The sequence below is a fragment of the Budorcas taxicolor genome, chromosome 2 (assembly GCF_023091745.1).
Source record: "Budorcas taxicolor isolate Tak-1 chromosome 2, Takin1.1, whole genome shotgun sequence".
In the NCBI taxonomy this organism is placed as follows: Eukaryota; Metazoa; Chordata; class Mammalia; order Artiodactyla; family Bovidae; genus Budorcas; species Budorcas taxicolor.
Window position 1 is genome coordinate 24,874,405 of NC_068911.1, and position 21,443 is coordinate 24,895,847.

The 21,443-nt window shown below is 43.7% G+C and overlaps 1 protein-coding gene across 1 annotated transcript in view; it reads left to right on the forward strand.

Moving 5' to 3' along the window:
* The window catches only part of PDILT (protein disulfide isomerase like, testis expressed), a 46,113-nt gene continuing 24,670 nt past the window's right edge, over window positions 1–21,443 (forward strand). Inside the window, exons 1-2 of the mRNA XM_052636223.1 lie at window positions 1–202; window positions 14,252–14,458. Of these exons, the coding sequence (XP_052492183.1) occupies window positions 1–202; window positions 14,252–14,458 (409 nt within the window). The remainder of the gene's footprint in view (window positions 203–14,251; window positions 14,459–21,443) is intronic.

Sequence of the window (21,443 nt, forward strand, 5' to 3'; positions counted from 1 at the left end):
ATGGAGTTGCTCTGTATTTCTCTGCTGCTGGTAGCCTCTTGTGTTGGCACTGTCCAGGGCTCACCAGCGATGAATGGCAAGAAGGAGAGCATCGACACGTCCCAGCCCTTGCATATCCTTGTGGAGGAAAACTTGATGGTGCTAACACCTGCTGGCCTGACTCAGACGCTGAACGAGACGCGCTTCCTGATGGTGCTCTTCCGTGAGTGTCCCCCACTTCTGGGCAATGGGTGATGGGTGGGCTGAGACCTGCCCCCTTTCTTCTGGCAGCCAGAGGAATTTTAAGTATTGTTAAACAGGTGGCACTAGTGGAAAAGAACCTGCCTACCTGTGCAGGAGATGTAAGAGATGTGGGTTCGATCCCTGGGTTGGGAAGATCCCCTGGATAAGGAAATGGTAACCCACTCCAGTATTCTTCCCTGAAAAATCCCATGGGCAGAGGAGCCTGGCAGGCTACAATCCATGGGGTCCACAAAGAGTCGGACACAACGGAAGCAACTTAGAATAAATACATGAGAACACATTTCAATAATAATTTAAAAAATGGCATCATCCTTAATTCCCAGATGAGAGTACTGAGGTCCAGGGAAACTAAGTCATTTGCAACATACTATGTCACCCCTTTGGTCTTGATTTGTATCTGGCTCCTCTGTTCCACTGAAGGCAAGAAGCCAGGATTTACCTTCAGGTGTCTTTACCATTCTGAACCTTAGTTTTCTCCTCTGTAAAATGGGTATAAACACAAGTGCCACACTGGATTATTGTGAAGACAAAATAAGTTGTTAAGTTGCTAAATAATATTGTAAGTTGCTGGGACACAGTTATGGGCACTGTCTCAAGGAAGATTTTTAGATTATCAGGTTTTTCATCTGAATTTTGCATGCCCACTTTTATTCTTCAGATTTTGCATCAGCAGGCATTTTGATGGAGGAAACAGACTGCTTTTTCCTGAGACATTGACACAGACCCATGTCTGTGCTTTGAGACAGGATGGAAGGGATGTTCATAACAACTTTCACATAGGGAGCACTTACTGTGTGCCGGGAACTGTCCTTATAGCCCCACTAAATGTTCTCACATACTCCTCATAATCACCTAGTGTACTGCCGCTATTTGTCTCCCTATTTGGGGACATTTCATAATTTAAATTTAATTTACATCTGCTCTTGAAAAACTGAAAGATCTGGAAGCCCTGGCTTACATTCCTATAATGTGACAGTTGGCTAGAGCTAAGTGACCGTTTACCCCTTGTGATCAGAAAACAGCACACTTGTTAGTTTGCCACATTCCTAGTCAGCCAGCCCCACATAGTCACACCCCTGCCTCACGCCTCTAGCATTTGAGTTTGTCTTCTGCCTGAAATTCAGGCCTCCCAGCTCCTTCCTCAATTCTTGTCTCTTCTCATTTGATACATTCTCTCTGAGTTGCACCACTTCAGCGGGGTGGCCTTTGCATTAGCAGGCATTTTGTGACAGTGACAGTATCAGTAGCTTGGTTACCATGGATCCCATTGCTTCCTCAGCTGACTTGTGCAGCCACTTCATAGCAACATACAACAAACTTAACCTTAACCTTAACCTTGCCCTTAACCTTAGTAGTTCTCAGGAGAGAAAATCTAATTGGGTCATTTTGCTTCCTTCCAACTTTCACCCTTATGGCAGAAAGTGAAGAAGAACTAAAGAGCCTCTTGATGAAAGTGAAAGAGGAGAGTGAAAAGTTGACTTAAAGCTCAACATTCAGAAAACTAAGATTATGGCATCAGGTCTCATCACTTCATGGGAAATAGATGGGGAAACAGTGGAAACAGTGGCTGACTTTATTTTTGGGGCTCCAAAATCACTGCAGATGGTGATTGCAGCCATGAAATTAAAAGACGCTTATTCCTTGGAAGGAAATTATGATCAACCTAGACAGCATATTAAAAATCAGAGACATTACTTTGTCAACAAAAGTCCATCTAGTCAAGGCTATGGTTTTTCCAGTGGTCATGTATGGATGTGAGAGTTGGACTATAAAGAAAACTGAGTGCAAAAGAATTGATGCTTTTGAACTGTGGTGCTGGAGAAGGCTCTTGAGAGTCCTTTGGACTGCAAGGAGATCCAACCAGTCCATCCTAAAGGAAATCAGTCCTGGGTGTTCATTGGAAGGACTGATGTTGAAGCTGAAACTCTAGTATTTTGGCCACCTGATGTGAAGGGCTGACTCATTTGAAAAGACCCTGATGTTGGGAAAGATTGAAGGCAGGAGGAGAAGGGGACAACAGAAGATGAGATGGTTGGATGGCATCCCTGACTCAATGGACATGAGTTTGGGTAAACTCTGGGAGTTGGTGATGGACAGGGAGGCCTGGTGTGCTGCGGTTCATGGGGTCACAAAGACTCGGACATGACTGAGCAACTGAACTGAACTGAACATGAAGTGTGCCTATTGTGTAAAGTTCTATCAAAATAATTCCAAGCCTCTGACCTCCATCCAGTTCAGGCTGTTAATGGTTTGTTTCCTTCAAAGTGTCAGAATGCACACCTGATTTTGCTTCAAGCCCATTGAGCAAGACCTTGGTGAGATCCAGTTTGGGTCATTTTCTTTATAGGAGCCTGTGAGCAGGACATAATTTCCACCTTACTGAACTACTCTTCCAGCTGGTTCCCTACCTCCCTCATCCACATCAAAACTTGGGTCACTACTTGAACATTTGGTTCATGGTTTTTTTCTCAGGGAAGAATTGAGAACTCTACAGCTGCTGTGGCTTGTGAGTTAATGGTTTGCACAGGTCGGCCATCTAAGCTGTCTTCTCTTTTTGCTGCAGCCTTAATCCCTGAATCCTGGACCCTCAGTGGAGATATTGAAGGATTTAGAGCCACACACTTTGCATGACACAACACACACCACAACACTCATTTATGCTTCCAAAACGACCCGGCAGGTGGACAAACCTGGGTAATCTATCCAATCTGTGTGGGTAATCTATCCAATCTGTGTGAGAATGCAAGACTCTGTCCACGACTACTCTGCTTTAATCAGGGCAGAAGGGCAAGTTCATGGTTCTTTGGGATGCTGACATTTTATAACTTAGGGATTGACATTGAACCTGGGGCTATGAAGGGAGCCAATCCATTTTATATTCTTTAGTTATACCTGATAAAAACCAATTTGAATACTTTAAAGTCTTCCCACCAGCAGGTATTTCAATTCAGTGAACACTGGCAGAGATGCTATCTAAAAGACAGTCAAACTCATTTCATTTGAAAATCTGATTTCTTCAAATACGCAGTTTAAATGAAAATGAATACTCAAAAGCTGGCAGACCCTTTAAAGTGACCTTTGGAAAAACGAATCACTTAGGATGAGCTTTATAAAAGGGTTTGTGTTTTTTTTTTTTTCTTTTTCTAGGAGTAAATGGCTCTTTACAAAAAGGTCTTTCCAATATTGTCCAGGGAAATGCTCTCCTGGTAATTATCAAATCCTTAGCTGCTGCCCAGTTTCTCATTTCTCCAAGGAATCCAGATTCAAGAACTGACACTCAGAGGCATCTTTTCTCTTGGATATCTCACACGTATCAATGCCACATGTGTCCAAAATAGACCTCAGCATCTTTACCTGATTTGCTTTTTCTCACATCCTGTCTTGATTGACAGCATGGCTATCTTTATAATGTCAAAGTTAGATATCCTAGATCATTTTTGACTCCTTTCTAGTCTCATCTCTAATCTCTCACTGAGTCCTATTGAAACTACCTCCTGAAGCCCTCTGCAATCTCCAGTCCTCCCCATTCCCCTGCCACTGCCGTGGTTATGGCCTCATCATTCTCTCCCTGAACCACTGTGGTATCTTCTAGATCAGGGGTAAGAACTGGGCCACACAGCAGCAGGTGAGTGGTGGGTGAGCAAATGAAGCTTCATCTGTATTTACAGCCACTCCTCATTATTTGCATTACTGCCTGAGCTCTGCCTTCTGTCATGTCACTGATGGCGTTAGATTCTCATAGGAGCACAAACCCTACTGTGAATTGCACATGCAAGGGGTCTAGGTTGAGTGTTCCTTCTGAGAATCTAATGCCTGATGATCTGATGTGGAGCTGAGGCAGAGATCATAATAAATCAATTGCTTGCAGACTCATCAAAACCCTATCAGTTAGTGGCAAGAGACAATTAAGCTGCATCTGGGGGCAGACTTTATAGTGGCAAGGGAGGTGAATTTCTTCAATTGTACAGTTGCACCTTGATGGGGCAGGCTTTAAGTTAGAATCCAGCACTTATTTCAGTCCATGCATGGCCTGCCCATGTTTTATTTACCACTTCTGTCTCTGCCTCTTTTCCACACTGTGCACTTGTCTCAGTCACAGTTTTGGCAAACTCACAAGTTAACTCTAGCCAAAATGAGTAAAAAATGTCACTGGGGAGCTTCTTTGAAAAGAGGGAAAGACTAAATTATGAGATAGAAGAATATTCTAAGACTGCCAACAAAAAGAAAGCCACTGCTGCTACTGCTGCTAAGTCACTTCAGTCGTGTCCAACTCTGTGCGACCCCATAGACGGCAGCCCACCAGGCTCCCCCGTCCCTGGGATTCTCCAGGCAAGAACACTGGAGTGGGTTGCCATTTCCTTCTGCAATGCATGAAAGTGAAAAGTGAAAGTGAAGTCACTCAGTCGTGTCCGACTCTTAGCGACCGCATGGGCTATAGCCTACCAGGCTTCTCCGCCCATGGGAGTTTCCAGGCAAGAGTACTGGAGTGGGATGTCATTGCCTTCTCCGAAAAAAAGCCACAGTTACAAGAAAATATCAAGAGACTTAAGTTACAGGCTCATTGCAACAGGTGATTTATATTCTCTAAGCTCACTTTCTATGGTGACCATCTATCCAACAAAGCCATGAAATCTTCAAAACTGCTTTAGCACCCTGCATTAAAAGACAAGCCTTTGGAGCTTTTCTTTTTTTTTTTTTTAATTTTAAAAAAATTTTTATTTTTACTTTATTTTGCTTTAAATACTGTATTGGTTTTGCCATACATTGACATGAATCAGCCACGAGTGTACATGAGTTCCCCATCCTGAAACCCCCTCCCACCTCCCACCCCATATCATCTCTCTGGATCATCACCATGCACCAGCCCCAAGCATCCTGTATCCTGTATCGAACACAGACTGGCGATTCGTTTCTTACATGATAGTATACATGTTTCAATGCCATTCTCCCAAATCATCCCACCCTCTCCCTCTCCCACAGAGTCCAAAAGTCCGTTCTAAACATCTGTGTCTCTTTTGCTGTCTTGCATACAGGGTTATCATTACCATCTTTCTAAATTCCATATATATGTGTTAGTATACTGTATTGGTGTTTTTCTTTCCAGCTTACTTCACTCTGTATAATCGGCTCCAGTTTCATCCACCTCATTAGAACTGATTCAAATGTATTCTTCTTAATGGCTGAGTAATACTCCATTGTGTATATGTATCACAGCTTTCTTATCCATTCATCTGCTGATGGACATCTAGGTTGTTTCCATGTCCTGGCTATTATAAACAGTGCTGCAATGAACATTGGGGTACACGTGTCTCTTTCAGTTCTGGTTTCCTCAGTGTGTATGCCCAGCAGTGGGATTGCTGGGTCATAAGGCAGTTCTATTTGCAATTTTTTAAAGGAATCTCCACACTGTTTTCCATAGTGGCTGTACTAGTTTGCATTCCCACCAACAGTGTAAGAGGGTCCCCTTTTCTCCACACCCTTTTCAGCATTTATTGCTTGTAGACTTTTGGATCGCTGCCATTCTGACTGGTGTGAAATGGTACCTCATTTTGGTTTTGATTTGCATTTCTCTGATAATGGGTGATGTTGAGCATCTTTTCATGTGTTTGTTAGCCATCCGTATGTCTTCTTTGGAGAAATGTCTATTTAGTTCTTTGGCCCATTGTTTGATTGGGTCGTTTATTTTTCTGGAATTGAGCTGCATAAGTTTCTTGTATATTTTTGAGATTAGTTGTTTGTCAGTTGCTTCATTTGCTATTATTTTCTCCCATTCAGAAGGCTGTCTTTTCACCTTGCTTATAGTTTCCTTTTTTGTGCAGAAGCTTTTAATTTTAATTAGATCCCATTTTTTTATTTTTGCTTTTATTTCCAGTATTCTGGGTGGTGGATCATAGAGGATCCTGCTGTGATTTATGTCAGAGAGTGTTTTGCCTATGTTCTCCTCTAGGAGTTTTATAGTTTCTGGTCTTATGTTTAGATCTTTAATCCATTTTGAGTTTATTTTTGTGTGTGGTGTTAGAAAGTGATCTAGTTTCATTCTTTTACAAGTGGTTGACAAGTTTTCCCAGCACCACTTGTTAAAGAGATTGTCTTTAATCCATTGTATATTTTTGCCTCCTTTGTCGAAGATAAGGTGTCCATAGGTGTGTGGATTTATCTCTGGGCTTTCTATTTTGTTCCATTGATCTATATTTCTGTCTTTGTGCCAGTACCATACTGTCTTGATGACTGGCTTTGTAGTAGAGCCTGAAGTCAGGCAAGTTGATTCCTCCAGTTCCATTCTTCTTTCTCAAGATTGCTTTAGCTATTTGAGGTTTTTTGTATTTCCATACAAATTGTGAAATTATTTGTTCTAGCTCTGTGAAAAATACAGGTGGTTGCTTGATAGGGATTGCATTGAATTTGTAGATTGCTTTGGGTAGTATACTCATTTTCACTATATTGATTCTTCCAATCCATGAACATGGTATATTTCTCCATCTATTAGCGTCCTTATAGCAATCAGAATCCAACAACACATTAAAAAGATCATACCCCATGACCAAGTGGGCTTTATCCCAGGGATGCAAGGATTCTTCAATATCCGCAAATCAATCAATGTAATTCACCACATTAACAAATTGAAAAATAAAAGCCATATGATTATCGCAATAGATGCAGAGAAGGCCTTTGACAAAATTCAACATCCATTTATGATTAACACTCTCCAGAAAGCAGGACTAGAAGGAACATACCTCAACATAATAAAAGCTATATATGACAATCCCACAGCAAACATTATCCTCAATGGTGAAAAGTTGAAAGCATTTCCCCTAAAGTCAGGAACAAGACAAGGGTGCCCACTTTCATCGCTACTATTCAACATAGTTCTGGAAGTTTTGGCCACAGCAATCAGAGCAGAAAAAGAAATAAAAGGAATCCAAATTGGAAAAGAAGAAGTAAAACTCTCACTGTTTGCAGGTGACATGATCCTCTACATAGAAAACCCTAAAGACTCCACCAGAAAATTACTAGAGCTAATCAATGAATATAGTAAAATTGCAGGATATAAAATCAACACACAGAAATCCCTTGCATTCCTATACACTAATAATGAGAAAGTAGAAAAAGAAATTAAGGAAACAATTCCATTCACCATTGCAACAAAAAGAATAAAATACTTAGGAATATACCTACCTAAAGAGACTAAAGACCTATATATAGAAAATTATAAAACACTGATGAAAGAAATCAAAGAGGACACTAATAGATGGAGCTTTTCAAAAGAAAAAATATGAACAGGAAGAACAGAAGCAATTATTGAAGGCCACCACACCATCAAGCATGTCTGCACTGACAGCAGCATTCTTAGAGGCTAAAATGCACATCTGATTGAAAATCCAAAAGTTTCCAAACTCCTTAACATAGCTACAATGTCCTTGGCTTGATTTAACCCAGGCCTAATTTTCCATTCCACTTGAAGTCTGTGCTCTGCACCCTGAGTGTGGCTACCAGGTAGGTCACACTGGCACTAGGCTCCTGGCCTATACACTTGTGGTTCCCTCTACCTGTAGTGTCCTTCCTGAACTTCTTCAGCTGGATTGTGAAGTTTAAGTTCATGAAGTTGCCTTGTCAAAAGGCTGTGTTCACCTCCCTCTCACCTATGCTCTGGCATGCTCACTCAGCCCTCTGCACCCTGCTTTTTATAACATTTGCCACACTGCTTTGAAACTGCTTTCAGGGGTCAAAACTGATTCATCTCTTGATTGCTAACATCTAGGATTTTGCCTGGAGCACAAGTAGGCATTTGGAGATGTTGATAAATAAATGAGCTTTCCTTTGGCCCACAGTGTTCTCCATAAATGAGATGAGAAAAAAAGAAAAGCTACATTAAGTGGAGGAGGCCCAAATGAGACTTAATAGGAGCAGTTCCTAGGTTCATTAATTAGTAATCATGCGTAAGGCAGAGGTGGCAAGAGTCTGCCTTGGGAGCAGATTAGATGATGTAAATGGTATAGTAGATGAGGATGGTGATGATGGTGATGATGTGGACAATTGTCATGATGAAAATGAGGAAGACCACTTACTCAGACCTGTATTCCAGGCACTGGGCTTGTTCTCATTGTCCCTGTCTTATACTATGAGGCAAATAAGGTCTCAGGAATGTTTAGGATTTGCCCAAAATTATACAACTGGTAAGTGATGAGGATTTCAGACCAGGTCTAACACTTAATTCTTCTTAAACTGTGCTGATAATTGAAACATTCATTCATTAAACACTTATTGAATATTTATTGTATGGCAGATCTATTCTAGGCACTGAGTGGTAAGCAAAACAAACAGACACCCTTGCTTTACAGATCTTTTATCCTGGAGAGGCGAGTGAAAATGAAAGTGAAAGTTGCTCAGTCGTGTCCAACTCTGGGACTCCATGGACTATACAGTTCATGGAATTCTCCAGGCTCAAACACTGGAGTGGGTAGCCTTTCCCTTCTCCAGAGGATCTTTCCAACCCAGGAATTGAACCCAGGTCTCCCGTGTTGCAGGTGGATTCTTTGCCAGCTGAGCCACCAGGGAAGTCCAAGAATACTGGAGTGGGTAACGAATCCCTTCACCAGCGGATCTTCCCAACCTAGGAATCAAACCGAGGTCTGCTGCATTGCAAGTGGATTCTTTACCAGCTGAGCCACGGGAAGCTCAGAGAGAGGAGACTCAAGATAAAATGATGTAGAAGTGAAAAATGTAGCATATCTTAAGGGTAGAAGTACTATGGAGAAAAACGGAGCAGGGCCCTTAGGAAGTACAAGGAGTGGTGCATGTGGGGCTGTGGTTATGCACAGGGTAGCCAGAGAAGGCTTTCCTGAAGATGAATATTGAACAAAGACCTGAAGGCAGTAAAACAGCAACCTGAGAAAATTTCAGGCAGAAGGAACAGCAAGTGCAAAGGCCCTGAGGTGGGAATGTGCAGGGTGGCTAAGCTGAGTTGCCGAAGAGAAAAGTAGTGGGAAATAAGATCAGAAGGGTAAGGAGCAGATTTTTAGAGTTTTGTAGGCCTTTTCAATGGTCAAAGAAACTTGATGGCTGGACCCTGAGGAACTGAGAGTTGAAGACCATCCTGAAGTCCTTATCACCTATGAGCACTATAAAGCATCCTATGGAATAGTGAGAGTATTATACTCCTAAGCCTTTTCCATACTTGATCCTGAACTTAGTCTAAAGTGGGGTTTCTCATCCTTAGAACTGTTGACATTTCTGCTGGCTAATTCTTAGTGCAGTCTCTCTATGTATGTGTGTGTGCACGTGTGTGTGTGTGTGTGTGTGTGTGTGTGTGTGTGAGATGGGGGAGGAGGGTGTCTTGTGCACTGTGGGATATTTAGTAGCATCCCTTGCTTTTACCAACTAGATACCAGTAGCATTCCAGAAGTGACAACCAGTCATGTCTCCAGATAGGGCCAAATGTGCCCTGTTGAGAACCACAGTCTAAAGAAAGGCAGACTCCAGCTCCCTGTGCTGGGAGCTAATCTCCAGTCGCTACACTCACACTTCCCCCATCCATCAGCCCCTCCCCTGACCCACATTGGCTGCTCCAAAAAGGGAGCATGGGGTTACCTACTAAAGACCCAGGCAAACATTGATTCTAGGTCTATTAACCATTAACGCGTTTACACCCTAGGCACACTGTCGACTCTAATGGGACCTTGGGTGCCATTTGCTTAACCTCAAAACCCATGAGAGAGCCACAGAAAAGGCCTCAGACTTGTTTTGGATGGCTTGTCACCCTTGTCTTCCTTTCCCCAGGAACCAGAAGATTTGCTGAAGATCCTGATAACTACATAGGATCCTTCCTCCCCAGAGAACATCTGGTCAGAGCAAGACCATGAATTTCCCCCATATTATCATAATGCTTAATGTTTATTGGGCACTTCTGTATCAGAGCTTTGCATACCTTGGCTTACTATGTACGCTTATTCTAAGGTATGGAAACTATCACTATCCCCATTCTATAGGTGAGGAAGCTAAGGTTCAGAGATGTTTAAAAAACACCTTTCCTGGACCACAGGTGCTGTAAGTCACCATAACTGTCTCTGATTTATGAAACAACCTGAGGAAATGATGTTCATTGAGTATCTAGTATGTGCCAGACAATGGACCCTAGTTAGAACCTGAGGAGGGCTAAAACTAAAGGAGCTCCCAGCCAAGGGCCCCCTGCCCATCCACAGTCCACTGGGCACCACTTTGCCCAGGCACCAATGTACAGCTGAATTGACTCCATGCCCCATGAGACATAGTCACCAAAACCTGAGGGTGTATGTATTCATTACACCTTTACACGCTTGGTATTCAAGGCTCCAGAGGTATACACTGATTTGCAAACTTTAAAAAGATAGAAACTAGTAAATAGGACTGGACATAAAAAGTAGATTTGGTTCTACAGAGTCTATCTGCTCTGATATGAATCACCCAGAGCAGGGAAGATTGGAAACTAACCCCTCCAGGGAAAAAGAGCATTTTTTCAGTCTGGCTTGCCTACAAGGTCAGTTAGAGTATGGAGTCTGGAGTCAGCCAGCCTTGAAGCCAGAGAAGGCAATGGCACCCCACTCCAGTACTCTTGCCTGGAAAATCCCATGGATGGAGGAGCCTGGTAGGCTGCAGTCCATGGGGTCGCTAGGAGTGGGACACGACTGAGTGACTTCACTTTCACTTTTCACTTTCATGTGTTGGATAAGGAAATGGCAACCCACTCCAGTGTTCTTGCCTGGAGAATCCCAGGGATGGGGGAGTCTGGTGGGCTGCTGTCTATGGAGTCACACAGAGCCAGACACAACTGAAGCGAGTTAGCAGCAGCAGCAGCAGCCTTGGAGCTGAGTCTTGGCCTAATGCTTACTAGCTGTGAGACTTCTGGGTTTCTGTTTCCTTGCCTAACATTCCTCACTTGTAATAGTAGATGACTATCTACAATAGTAGATGACTCCTAGGCTTATTCTGAGGACTAATCAAGATGATGCACGTAACACTTAGCAAAGTACTTGGCATAGTAAGTGTCCAATAAATGCTGTTATCTTGTTATCAGTACTACCATCATCATCACAATCATTACCATCAACATCACTATCATCATCCTTCTGGTTGCTCAGGTCAAAATGTCAGAGTCATGCTTGTTTTCTTTCATTTACATTCCACTTCCAATCCATCAATAAACCTTGTCAATTCCTCCTTCAAGACCCCTCGAGGCTCTGACCACTTCTTACCCCCTCCATTGCCACTCCCCTGATTCAAGCCATTAACAATTCTTACCTGAATTAGTACGGTGGCCTCCAGCTGGCCTCCTTTTTCCTCTGTGGTCTAATCTCCATGTAACATTCAAAACAATCCAGTAAAAATGTAAATCATCACATCTAACACTGCTTCAAACCCTCTAGTACATTTCCACAAGCTTCAGAAGAAAGACCGAAGTCTATTCAGTGGTCTACAAGGCTTGTGTCAACTGACCTCATCCCAGCTCATTCTGCTCCAGACCCAACGGACTTCTTGTCATCCCTCAGACATGTTGCATGTGCTCTTATTCAAGGCCTTTGCTCATATGGCTCCTTTGCCTGGAACTCTCTCCCTCCTGTGAGTGAGCACACAGCTTGTTCCCTCATCATCTTCAGTCTTCATTAAAATGTTCCATCCTCTTCTCAGTGAGACCTCCGCTTACCTCCCTACTTAAACTCCATTCCCAGACACTCCCAATTTCCATGTCTGCTTCTTTTTTCTCCATAGCACTTAGCATCTAGCATAGAATATAGCCTGTTTCTTTATCTGCCTTTTCCAATGAGAGCAGTGATTTTTACCAGTCTGTCCATTGTTAAGTCCTCAATACCTAAAATACTTCCTGGCACATGGGAGATTCTAAAAAAGATTTGTCAGATGAGTGAATGAATGAATCTCATTATTGTAACTAGTAGGTCCTATCCATCCAACTTTCAGGTCCCAGTTGTCACAGACTCTTTCTCTCACTTCCACGTTAGACACCAAAAGCACTGGGCTATGTGTGGAACCTCAAAAACTCCACTGTTTGGACAATCATTCCAAGTGTTTCCCTTGTCCCAAGCTTAGAAACTCAGATTTGGATGCTATGTCAATCAGCAGCCCTGAGCCAGGCATGGCCAAATCTGTGAGGAAGCCAGAGGAGAGGCCTGCAGGCCAGAGCTGCTGGCAACAGGCCACCCCTGCTGGTGGTGAAGATGGGGTATCGAAGGCAATGCTGGTGACAGAGCAGGCAGTGGAGAGGCACTGATCTACAAGGGAGGTGAAAAGTCACACTTCGTGTCCATTGATTGAGAGTTTAATGAATGTGATCATTCATATCTGGGTTCCATCACCAGAGCAGTGTGCTGACTGGCAATGGGGCATGTGCCAGTTGTCCCAGGCCTGGCTTTCTGGGTTTTGCTTTACAAAAGCCCTCTCTCTTGTACTTAGAACTTGCCCATGGCAGTGGAAATGACTTGCACTGGTTTCAAGTGCTCCAGATGGACAAGGGAGTTTGAGAAAGATAAAGCATTCTGGCTTAAAAGGGAATCAATGACCCCCTACCCTGGCTCAACCCACCTGCTGCAGACACTGGGCTGTGAGAACCAGCGAGGGGCCTACAGTCTCACAACATTATCAGGAGGAAGAGAGACAAATGTGATTGCCTTTTAGCCCCTCCCATTTAGGCCAGGAAGTCTTCTACTGCTGCTGGGATCACATGCTAGTCCCCCGGGGCTCTTTCCAGAAAAGGGCCCCTCACGTCTACTTCCAGCCCACTGCCCGGCAATGTGAGAGGCCAAGGAATCTTGATCAACAGTGTCAGGTCTCTTCAACACTCTGGACCAAGGAGATGAGCTGGGTTGGTAGGGGGTCATTATAACCTCTCCCCACCCCCTTACCCTTCTCACATCTGGCCTCCTTTTCACAAGCATGTCCCCTGCCATATGACATGCAGACACAGGGCAAATGCAGGTGCAGAATCTGTCCTGTTAGCTCCAGGAATTTCCACCAGATGGTGCTCATTCTCCCTCTCTCTCCATGCCCCACCCACACACTTCTCTCCCTTTTTCTCTCCTCTCACCTCCCTCCTCACTCTCTCCCTCTACTATGATTTCTGATAGACATTTTTACCATAATAACAGTATTAATAAGAAGGCATTATATACTGACCAAGTGCCAGGCCTGATGCTAAGGACAGGCTCAGTGGAGGTTAGAGAGCAAGCACCCAAGCCAGAATGAGTGAGTCCCACCCTGCTACACCTCCTATTGCCGTGTAACTTTGGGCAAATGAATCATTTCAATTATGCAACAGTTTTCCCCTCTATCACAGTGAGATAATGATAGCCATACCTACTCCATAGAGGCTTCTCTGGTGGCTCAGATGGTAAAGAATCTGCCTGGAATGGGAGAGACCCAGGTTTGATCCCTGGGTTGGGAAGATCCCCTGGAGAAGGAAATAGCAACCTACCCCAGTATTCTTGCCCGGAGAATTACATGGACAGAGGGGGCTACAGTCCATGGGGTTGCAAAGAGTCAGACATGACTGAGAGCAACTAACACACACACACACACACACCCCATAGGGGTACTAGGAGGATTCGGTGGGTTAATCCACATAAACCTCTTCAAAAGTAATAAGCACTATATAATTGATTGTTAAATCTTTTGACTCAGCTTCACAAAGCAGCCACTGTTTTCCCACTTTATTGATGAGGCACGTGGACCTTTGAGAAATTAAATTGCCCAAAGTTGTATTGTTTCCAGTGTTGCTGAACCCAAAACAAACCTGATGCATATTTCCCAAACTGATCAGCTTCATGAACTGTGATATTTGTCACATTTCTGAATATACTCATTAGCAGTGGAGCATGAGAAAAACCCAGGAGTTAAGCAGGCCTTAAATTAAAAAAAAAAAAAAAAAGCCTTAACAAAGGCTTAAACTTAACAAAGCCTCCTCCTTGTGAGATGGGATGGAGGAGAGGTTCTAGTGAGTTCTGTCTTCTATTTGCTCTTTCAGATAACCCATCCTCAAAGCAGTCCAGGAGCTTAGCTGAGGAGCTGGGCAAAGCCGTGGAGATCATGGGCAAAGGCAAGAATGGGATTGGGTTTGGCAAAGTGGACATCACAGTTGAGAAGGAACTTCAGAAGGAGTTTGATGTCAAGAAGGCCCCAGAGTTGAAGCTGTTTTTTGAGGGCAACAGATCACAGCCCATCAGCTGCCAAGGTAATGGTATTTGTGTGTCAATCAAAGGAATGCTAACTATGGAAACACAAAAAACCTGCATTTCAGTGGCTTAACAGAATTACAAGTTTATGTCTGGCTTGCACCGAACCCAGTTGTAGCCAAGGTTGGTGTGGGGCTTCTGGTCCACACAATCTTTCAAGGATCCAAGTCCCTCTCAGCCTGTGGCACTGTCCTCCCCTAGGACCTCTGATTCTCTGGCAGTTCCCTCTGTGTCTGGCCAGAGGTCAGTGCTGGGAGGCAGAGGAGTGCCACCAGTGGAGTCCATAGCCCAGACCTGGTGGTGGTGAATATCACTTCTAGTCTCATCCAATTGACCTGAATTCTGTTATGTGGCTCCACCGAACTGAAAGGCTGGGAAATATGGCCCTGCTCTATGACCATAAGGACAAAAATGGATTTTGGTGGCCATGTAGTTACCTCCACCATATCTGAGCTGGTGGGCCCTGGAGACACACGAGATGGCACAGTGAGGTACATGGTTTCTAAACTAAAAAGACCAGAGAGTGAGTTCCCAGCTTACCTAACTGCCCACTCCCACTGCACTCTTCCACTTTAGAATGATCTTGATGGGGTCTCAGGCAAAGGAAGCACTGACTGATCAAAAGGGAGACTGGAAGGTGATAGAACAAGATGAGTATGGGACAGGGTGGCTACTAAACTAGAAGCTAAAGCTTCTGTTACCACCCATTTCATTAATCCATTGACCCACTTATTCCATACCTTTCTATTGAGAACCTAACATGTGTCAAGCCCAATCTCTTAAAAATATTCATTTATTTTTATTTATTTGGCTGCACTGGGTCTTAGCTGTGGCATGTGGAATCTAGTTCCCTGACCAGGGATTGAACCCAGGCTTCCCATATTAGGAACACAGAGTCTTAGCCCCTGGACCATCTGGGAAATCCCTCAAGCCCTATCTTAATGTTGGGGAATTTTGAAAAATTTTGTGCCTCAGTGTGACACATAGTAGGTCATAATTTTTAAGAAGAAATTTTGAAAAATTTTGTGCCTCAGTGTGACACATAGTAGGTCATAATTTTTGAAAAGTGTTAAATATACGGAGAAGCTAAAGGTAAAGGGGAAAAAGGAAAGATATATTCATTTGAATGCACAGTTCCAAAGAATAGTAAGGAGAAACAAGAAAGCCTTCCTAAGTGAAAAAAGTAAAGAAACAGAGGGAAAAAAACAGAATGGGAAGACTAGAAATCTCTTCAAGAAAATTAGAGAAACCAAGGGAACATTTTATGCAAAGATGGGCACAATAAAGGACAGAAATTATATGGATCTAACAGAAGCAGAAGTTATTAAGAAGTGGCAAGAATACACAGAAGAAGTATACAAAAAAGATCTTCATGACCCAGATAACCACTATGGAGTGATCACTCACCTAGAACCAGACATCCTGGAATGTGAAGTCAAATGGGCTTTAGGAAGCATCACTACGAACAAAGCTAGCGGAGGTGATGGAATTCCAGTTGAGCTATTTCAAATCCTGAAAGATGATGCTGTGAAAGTGCTGCACTCAATATGCCAGCAAATTTGGAAAACTCTGCAGTGGCCACAGGACTGGAAAAGGTCAGTTTTTATTCCAATCCCAAACAAAGGCAATGCCAAAGAATGCTCAAACTACCGCATAATTGCACTCATCTCACACACTTGCAAAGTAATGCTCAGAATTCTCCAAACCAGGTTTCAACAATACATGAACCGAGAACTTCCAGATGTTCAAGCTGGATTTAGAAAAGGCAGAGGAACCAGAGATTAAATTGCCAACATCTGTTAGATCATTGAAAAAGCAAGAGAGTTCCAGAAAAATATCTACTTTGACTGTGTGGATCACAACAAATTGGAAAATTCTGAAAGAGATGGGAGTAACAGACCACGTTACCTGCCTCCTGAGAAACCTGAGTGCAGGTCAGGAAGCAACAGTTAGAACTGGACACGGAACAACAAACTGGTTCCAAAATGGGAGAAGAGTACGTTAAGGCTGCATATAGTCACCCTGCTTATTTAACGTATATGCAGAATTCAGTTCAGTTCAGTCGCTCAGTCGTGTCTGACCCTTTGCAACCCTATGAATCACAGCATGCCAGGCCTCCCTGTCAATCCCCAACTCCCGGAGTTTACTCAAACTATGTCCATCAAGTCGGTGATGCCATCCAGCCATCTCATCCTCTGTCATATCCTTCTCCTCCTGTCCCAATCCCTCCCAGCATCAGGGTCTTTTCCAGTGAGTCAACTCTTCACATGAGGTGGCCAAAGTATTGGAGTTTCAGCTTCAACATCAGTCCTTCCAATGAACACCCAGGACTGATTTCCTTTAGGATGGACTGGTTGGATCGCCTTGCAGTCCAAGGGACTCCCAAGAGTCTTCTCCAACACCACACTTCAAAAGCATCAATTCCTTGGTGCTCAGCTTTCTTCATAGTCCAACTCTCACATCCATACATGACCACTGGGAAAACCATAGCTTTGACTAGACGGACCTTTGTTGGCAAAGTAATGTCTTTGCTTTTGAATATGCTATCTAGGTTGGTCATAACTTTCCTTCCAAGGAGTAAGCATCTTTTAATTTCATGGCTGCAGTCACCATCTTCAGGGATTTGGGAGCCCCCAAAAATAAAGTCTGACACTGTTTCCACTGTTTCTCCATCTATTCCCCATGAAGTAATGGGACCCAGATGCCATGATCTTCGTTTTCTGAATGTTAAGCTTTAAGCCAACTTTTTCGCTCTCCTCTTTCAATTTCATCAAGAGGCTTTTTAGTTCCTCTTCACTTTCTGCCATAAGGGTGGTATCATCTGCATATCTGAGGTTATTGATATTTCTCCCAGAAAAGTACATCATGCAAAATGCCAGGCTGGATGAAGCACAAGCTGGAATCAATATTGCTGGGAGAAATATCAATAACCTCAAATATGCAGATGATACCATCATAATGGCAGAAAGTGAAGAAGAACTAAAGAGCCTCTTGATGAAATTGAAAGAGAAGAGTGAAAAATTTGGCTTAAAACTCAACCTTCAGAAAACTAAGATCATGGCATCTGGTCCCATCACTTCATGGCAAATAGATGGGGAAACAATGGAAATAGTGACAGACTTTATTTTGTTGGGCTCCAAAATTACCGCAGATGGTGACTGCAGCCATGAAATTAAAAGATTGAAGGCAGGAGGAGAAGGGGACGACAGAGGATGAGATGGTTGGATGGCATCACTGACTCAATGGACACGGGTTTGGGTGGACTCTGGGAGTTGGTGATGGACAGGGAGGCCTGGCGTGCTGCGGTTCATGGGGTTGCAAAGAGTCGGACACAACTGAGTGACTGAACTGAACTGAACTGATGCTGGGAAAGATTGAGGGCAGGAGAAGAAGGGCATGACAGAGGATGAGATGTTTGGATGGCATCACTGACTCAATGGACATGAGTTTAGGTAGATTCCAGGAGTAGGTATTGGATGGGAGGCCTGGTGTGCTGCGGTTCATGGGGTTGCAGAGTCGGACATGACTTAGCAACTGAACTGAACTGAATGAGTAGATGAATGGATAGATGGATGGAATAGAACTGATGAACACAGAAATGCCTTCCTTTATTAGTAGAATGTTTCCATTGTGTATGTTGAATGATTGAATCACAGAAAACTGAGCCTGTCTTTTGCAGGGCCCAGCATTTAGCATGTTTGCAAAAATCCTATTTGAGAGTGGTTGCAAGAAACAAAGGGGTGGAGTGGAGAGGGCCACCATGTGCGGGGGCTGCAGGCTGCCTTGCAGCTCTCAGAACGGACACAAAGAGAGTTTGAGATACACAGTCCAGACTTGCAGAAGAGCCTGCCTCAGGGCAGATTGCATAAAAAACTTGGAGCCTCCTCCCAGCTGGTTTGTAGGAGGGTGGTGTGTGAGGGAGTAAGAAGAGAAAGAGATGAGGAGAAAGGAAAGGAGAGAAAGGATAAAGACTGCTGCTTCTTATAACTCTCAATGGCTACACACTGACCTAAGTGAGGAGCCCTTTGTGATGTGTTTGTTCAAGGGAGGGCTGTGAAAAATATAAAAGCTTGAAGTTACTTTGTCAAAGTACATATCTGCTCATGGAGTTACTCAGGCTCTTGGGATACCCTCACATCCTAAAGGACAGGTGAGGTCCAACTCCACTTAAGGGTAAAAGGGTTGCAGCATAGCAAGTTCCAGACTGTCCGAGCCCTCTTTGTGTTGGGAGCCAGTGCCTGGAACCTCCTCATCATTCAGGAAGCATCACCATCACCTCCTCCAGGAAGTCTCCTCTGATTGCCTGTGTCACGGCGCCTGTCCTGTTTCTGCGGTCCCACAGTATCTGTCCTTCCTCCTCAAAGATCTTACCTCTCACCTGAGAGCACAGGACAGAATCCAATCTCACCTCCTCTCCTGGGGTCTCTGAAAAGGCTACCAGAACTGGTGGACACTATGACTTCAAATCCTCACTATGTACCTGAGGAGCAGCCACTTCCTCCCATTGAATTCTGATTTCTTCATCTGTAAAGTGTGAATGGCAAAGAAATCTACCTCTGAGGGTTCCTGGGAAGAAAGATAAGTGCACATGTCTGAAGCATTTACTGTGTTACAGATACTGTTCTAGGCCCTTCTCAGATATTATGACACAGTTTAGGAGGTGCTTTTACAGGTGGGGAAACTGAGGTGCAGAGAGTGGAATAACTCTCAAGGCTCCGCAGCTAATAAGCAGTGAGATTCACAAATATTTTCTCTAAAGGATCAGAAAGTAAATACTTCAAACTTTACAAGCCAATCTCTGTTGAAACAATTTAACTCTGCTGATGCTCTGAAAAAGGAGCCATACACAAACAAACAGATGTGGCTCTGTCCCAATAAAAATAACTTCTGAAATTAGATGGCTGGTCAGATTTGGCCCATGGGCTGTAGTTGATTGCTCCTTCCTGCACATTGTTCTGTCCTCTAAGTAAATGGCAGATGTGGTTATTATTGTTGTTGTTCAATCACTCAGTCATGTCTGATTCTGTGACCCCATGGACTACACTACACCAGGCTCCCCTGTCCATCACCAACTCCCAGAGCTTGCTCAAACTCATGTCCATTGAGTCAGCGATGCCATCTAAACATCTCCTCCTTGGTCATCTCCTTCTCCTCCTGCTTTCAATCTTTACCCTCATCAGGGTCTTTTCTAATAACTTGGCTCTTCGCACCAGGTGGCCAAAGTGATGGAGCTTCAACTTGAGCATCAGTCCTTCCAATGAATATTCGGGGTTGATTTCCTTTAGGATTGACTGGTTTGATCTTGCAGTCCAACGGACTCTCAAGAGTCTTCTCCAAAACCACAGTTTAAAGCATCAATGTGGTTATTATTATCCTCAAACTATTACTTTTCTGACCCTAGTCCAGGGCCTGGAATGCTTAGGTTTTTAATGCATATTTTGTGTTTGAATGGGGTGGTATTAGAAGGTCCCCACTGCAGCACACTTGGAGTAAAGAAGCCAGCTTTTATTTGTACTAGGCTTAACCATCTCCTTCTTCCTCAGTATGACCCTCAACCATGGAAAGAGACAATGGAATACTGGGATGGAGTCAGGGCCCAGATTTTAGGATGAGCACTAGCTGTGAAAACTTGAGGCAGCCTTGATCTATCACTTCCTAAAAAGAATGACTTGTGCCAATTCTGCCACTTGATAGGACTTCCCTGAGCCAAGCAGGTGATGGTATTTTACGGGCCTCCTACACTGTGACGTCTATGAAAATTTCCCTCAGATGCAGGTTGGTTTTAAGCCTTGTTGAGTCAAGTTCAGGTTCTCCTCTGGTCTCCAAGGACTGATGGTGGGAGACTTGGCTTTGACCATCTCCTTTGAGGGAGGGAGACTCAGACTGCCTCCAGGCCCTCAATTAATGATGCATTCACAGCTTGTGCCTGGAAATATGCAGCAGGGCGGTGGCCCCAGTTAATTATTGGCACGGCATTCACACCTCAGTTGTCACTGTGTCCTCTGGCTCAGAGCCGAGCAACAGGACAGGCACCTGCATAGCAGGGACAGTGCCCGACACTCAGAAACAAACTGTTTGCCAGGCTCAGCACTATCTCAGTCCCATGGGGCCCAGGGGGCCAGGTGGAGTCCATCCGTCCCAGAGCGGAGGGTTCAAGATCAAGTTCCCTCAAACAGAGTTATCTAATGATTCATTCACCTTGTTCATTCATGCCATGATTTCCTGAACACCTAATGTGAACCAAACATTACAAGATGTATGGAGGAAAACTTTTCCTTTCTTCCCTTCTAGGTTCTTTGGGGGGTCTAATAATTAAATTGACATAAGAGAGATTAATGAAAGAAAAATTAATTTCATATGTACAGGAGTCCCAAAGATATGAGGCTAAAAAGAAGTGATCAAAGCAGGCAGATTTTATACCTTTTAGACAAAGAAACAAAGTTGTGAAGAATTGACAAGAAAAAAGGGGTCGGGACTTGGGGTAGAAAATTAGTGAGGAAGTAACCAGGTTTGTTTGTATAGCCTTCTTGACCTTAAATCCCTATGAGTTGTAATAAGGATGTCATCTACCCTGCTGGTGTTGGGAGGGTACTGCCACATGGGAGATTTATTTCCTGCTTTCAGAGGGATAAAGAAGAGTCAGAACATCTTTTTTGCACAGGTGTTTCTCAAGTACCTTTAATTCAAAATAATACGCCAAAGTAGTAGAATTTGAGGTGGCATATTCTGTTATCCCTCAGGAGCTACTGAGAAAGTTAGGAAAAACTCATAACTTCAGAAATAGAGTCTGGTCATACTATAGAGAATGATTGAAAGGAGAGCAGAAAAAGACCAAACAGGATTAAATAAGCAAGATGAGATGCACTTGAGGGCTGAGAGGAAAGGATAGCCCAGGCAGAGGAACTGGTGGATGCCATGCCTGGTGTACTGGAAGACAAGGGCATGACTGGAGTGTGGGCACAGGGAGAGGGTAGCACAGAGGGA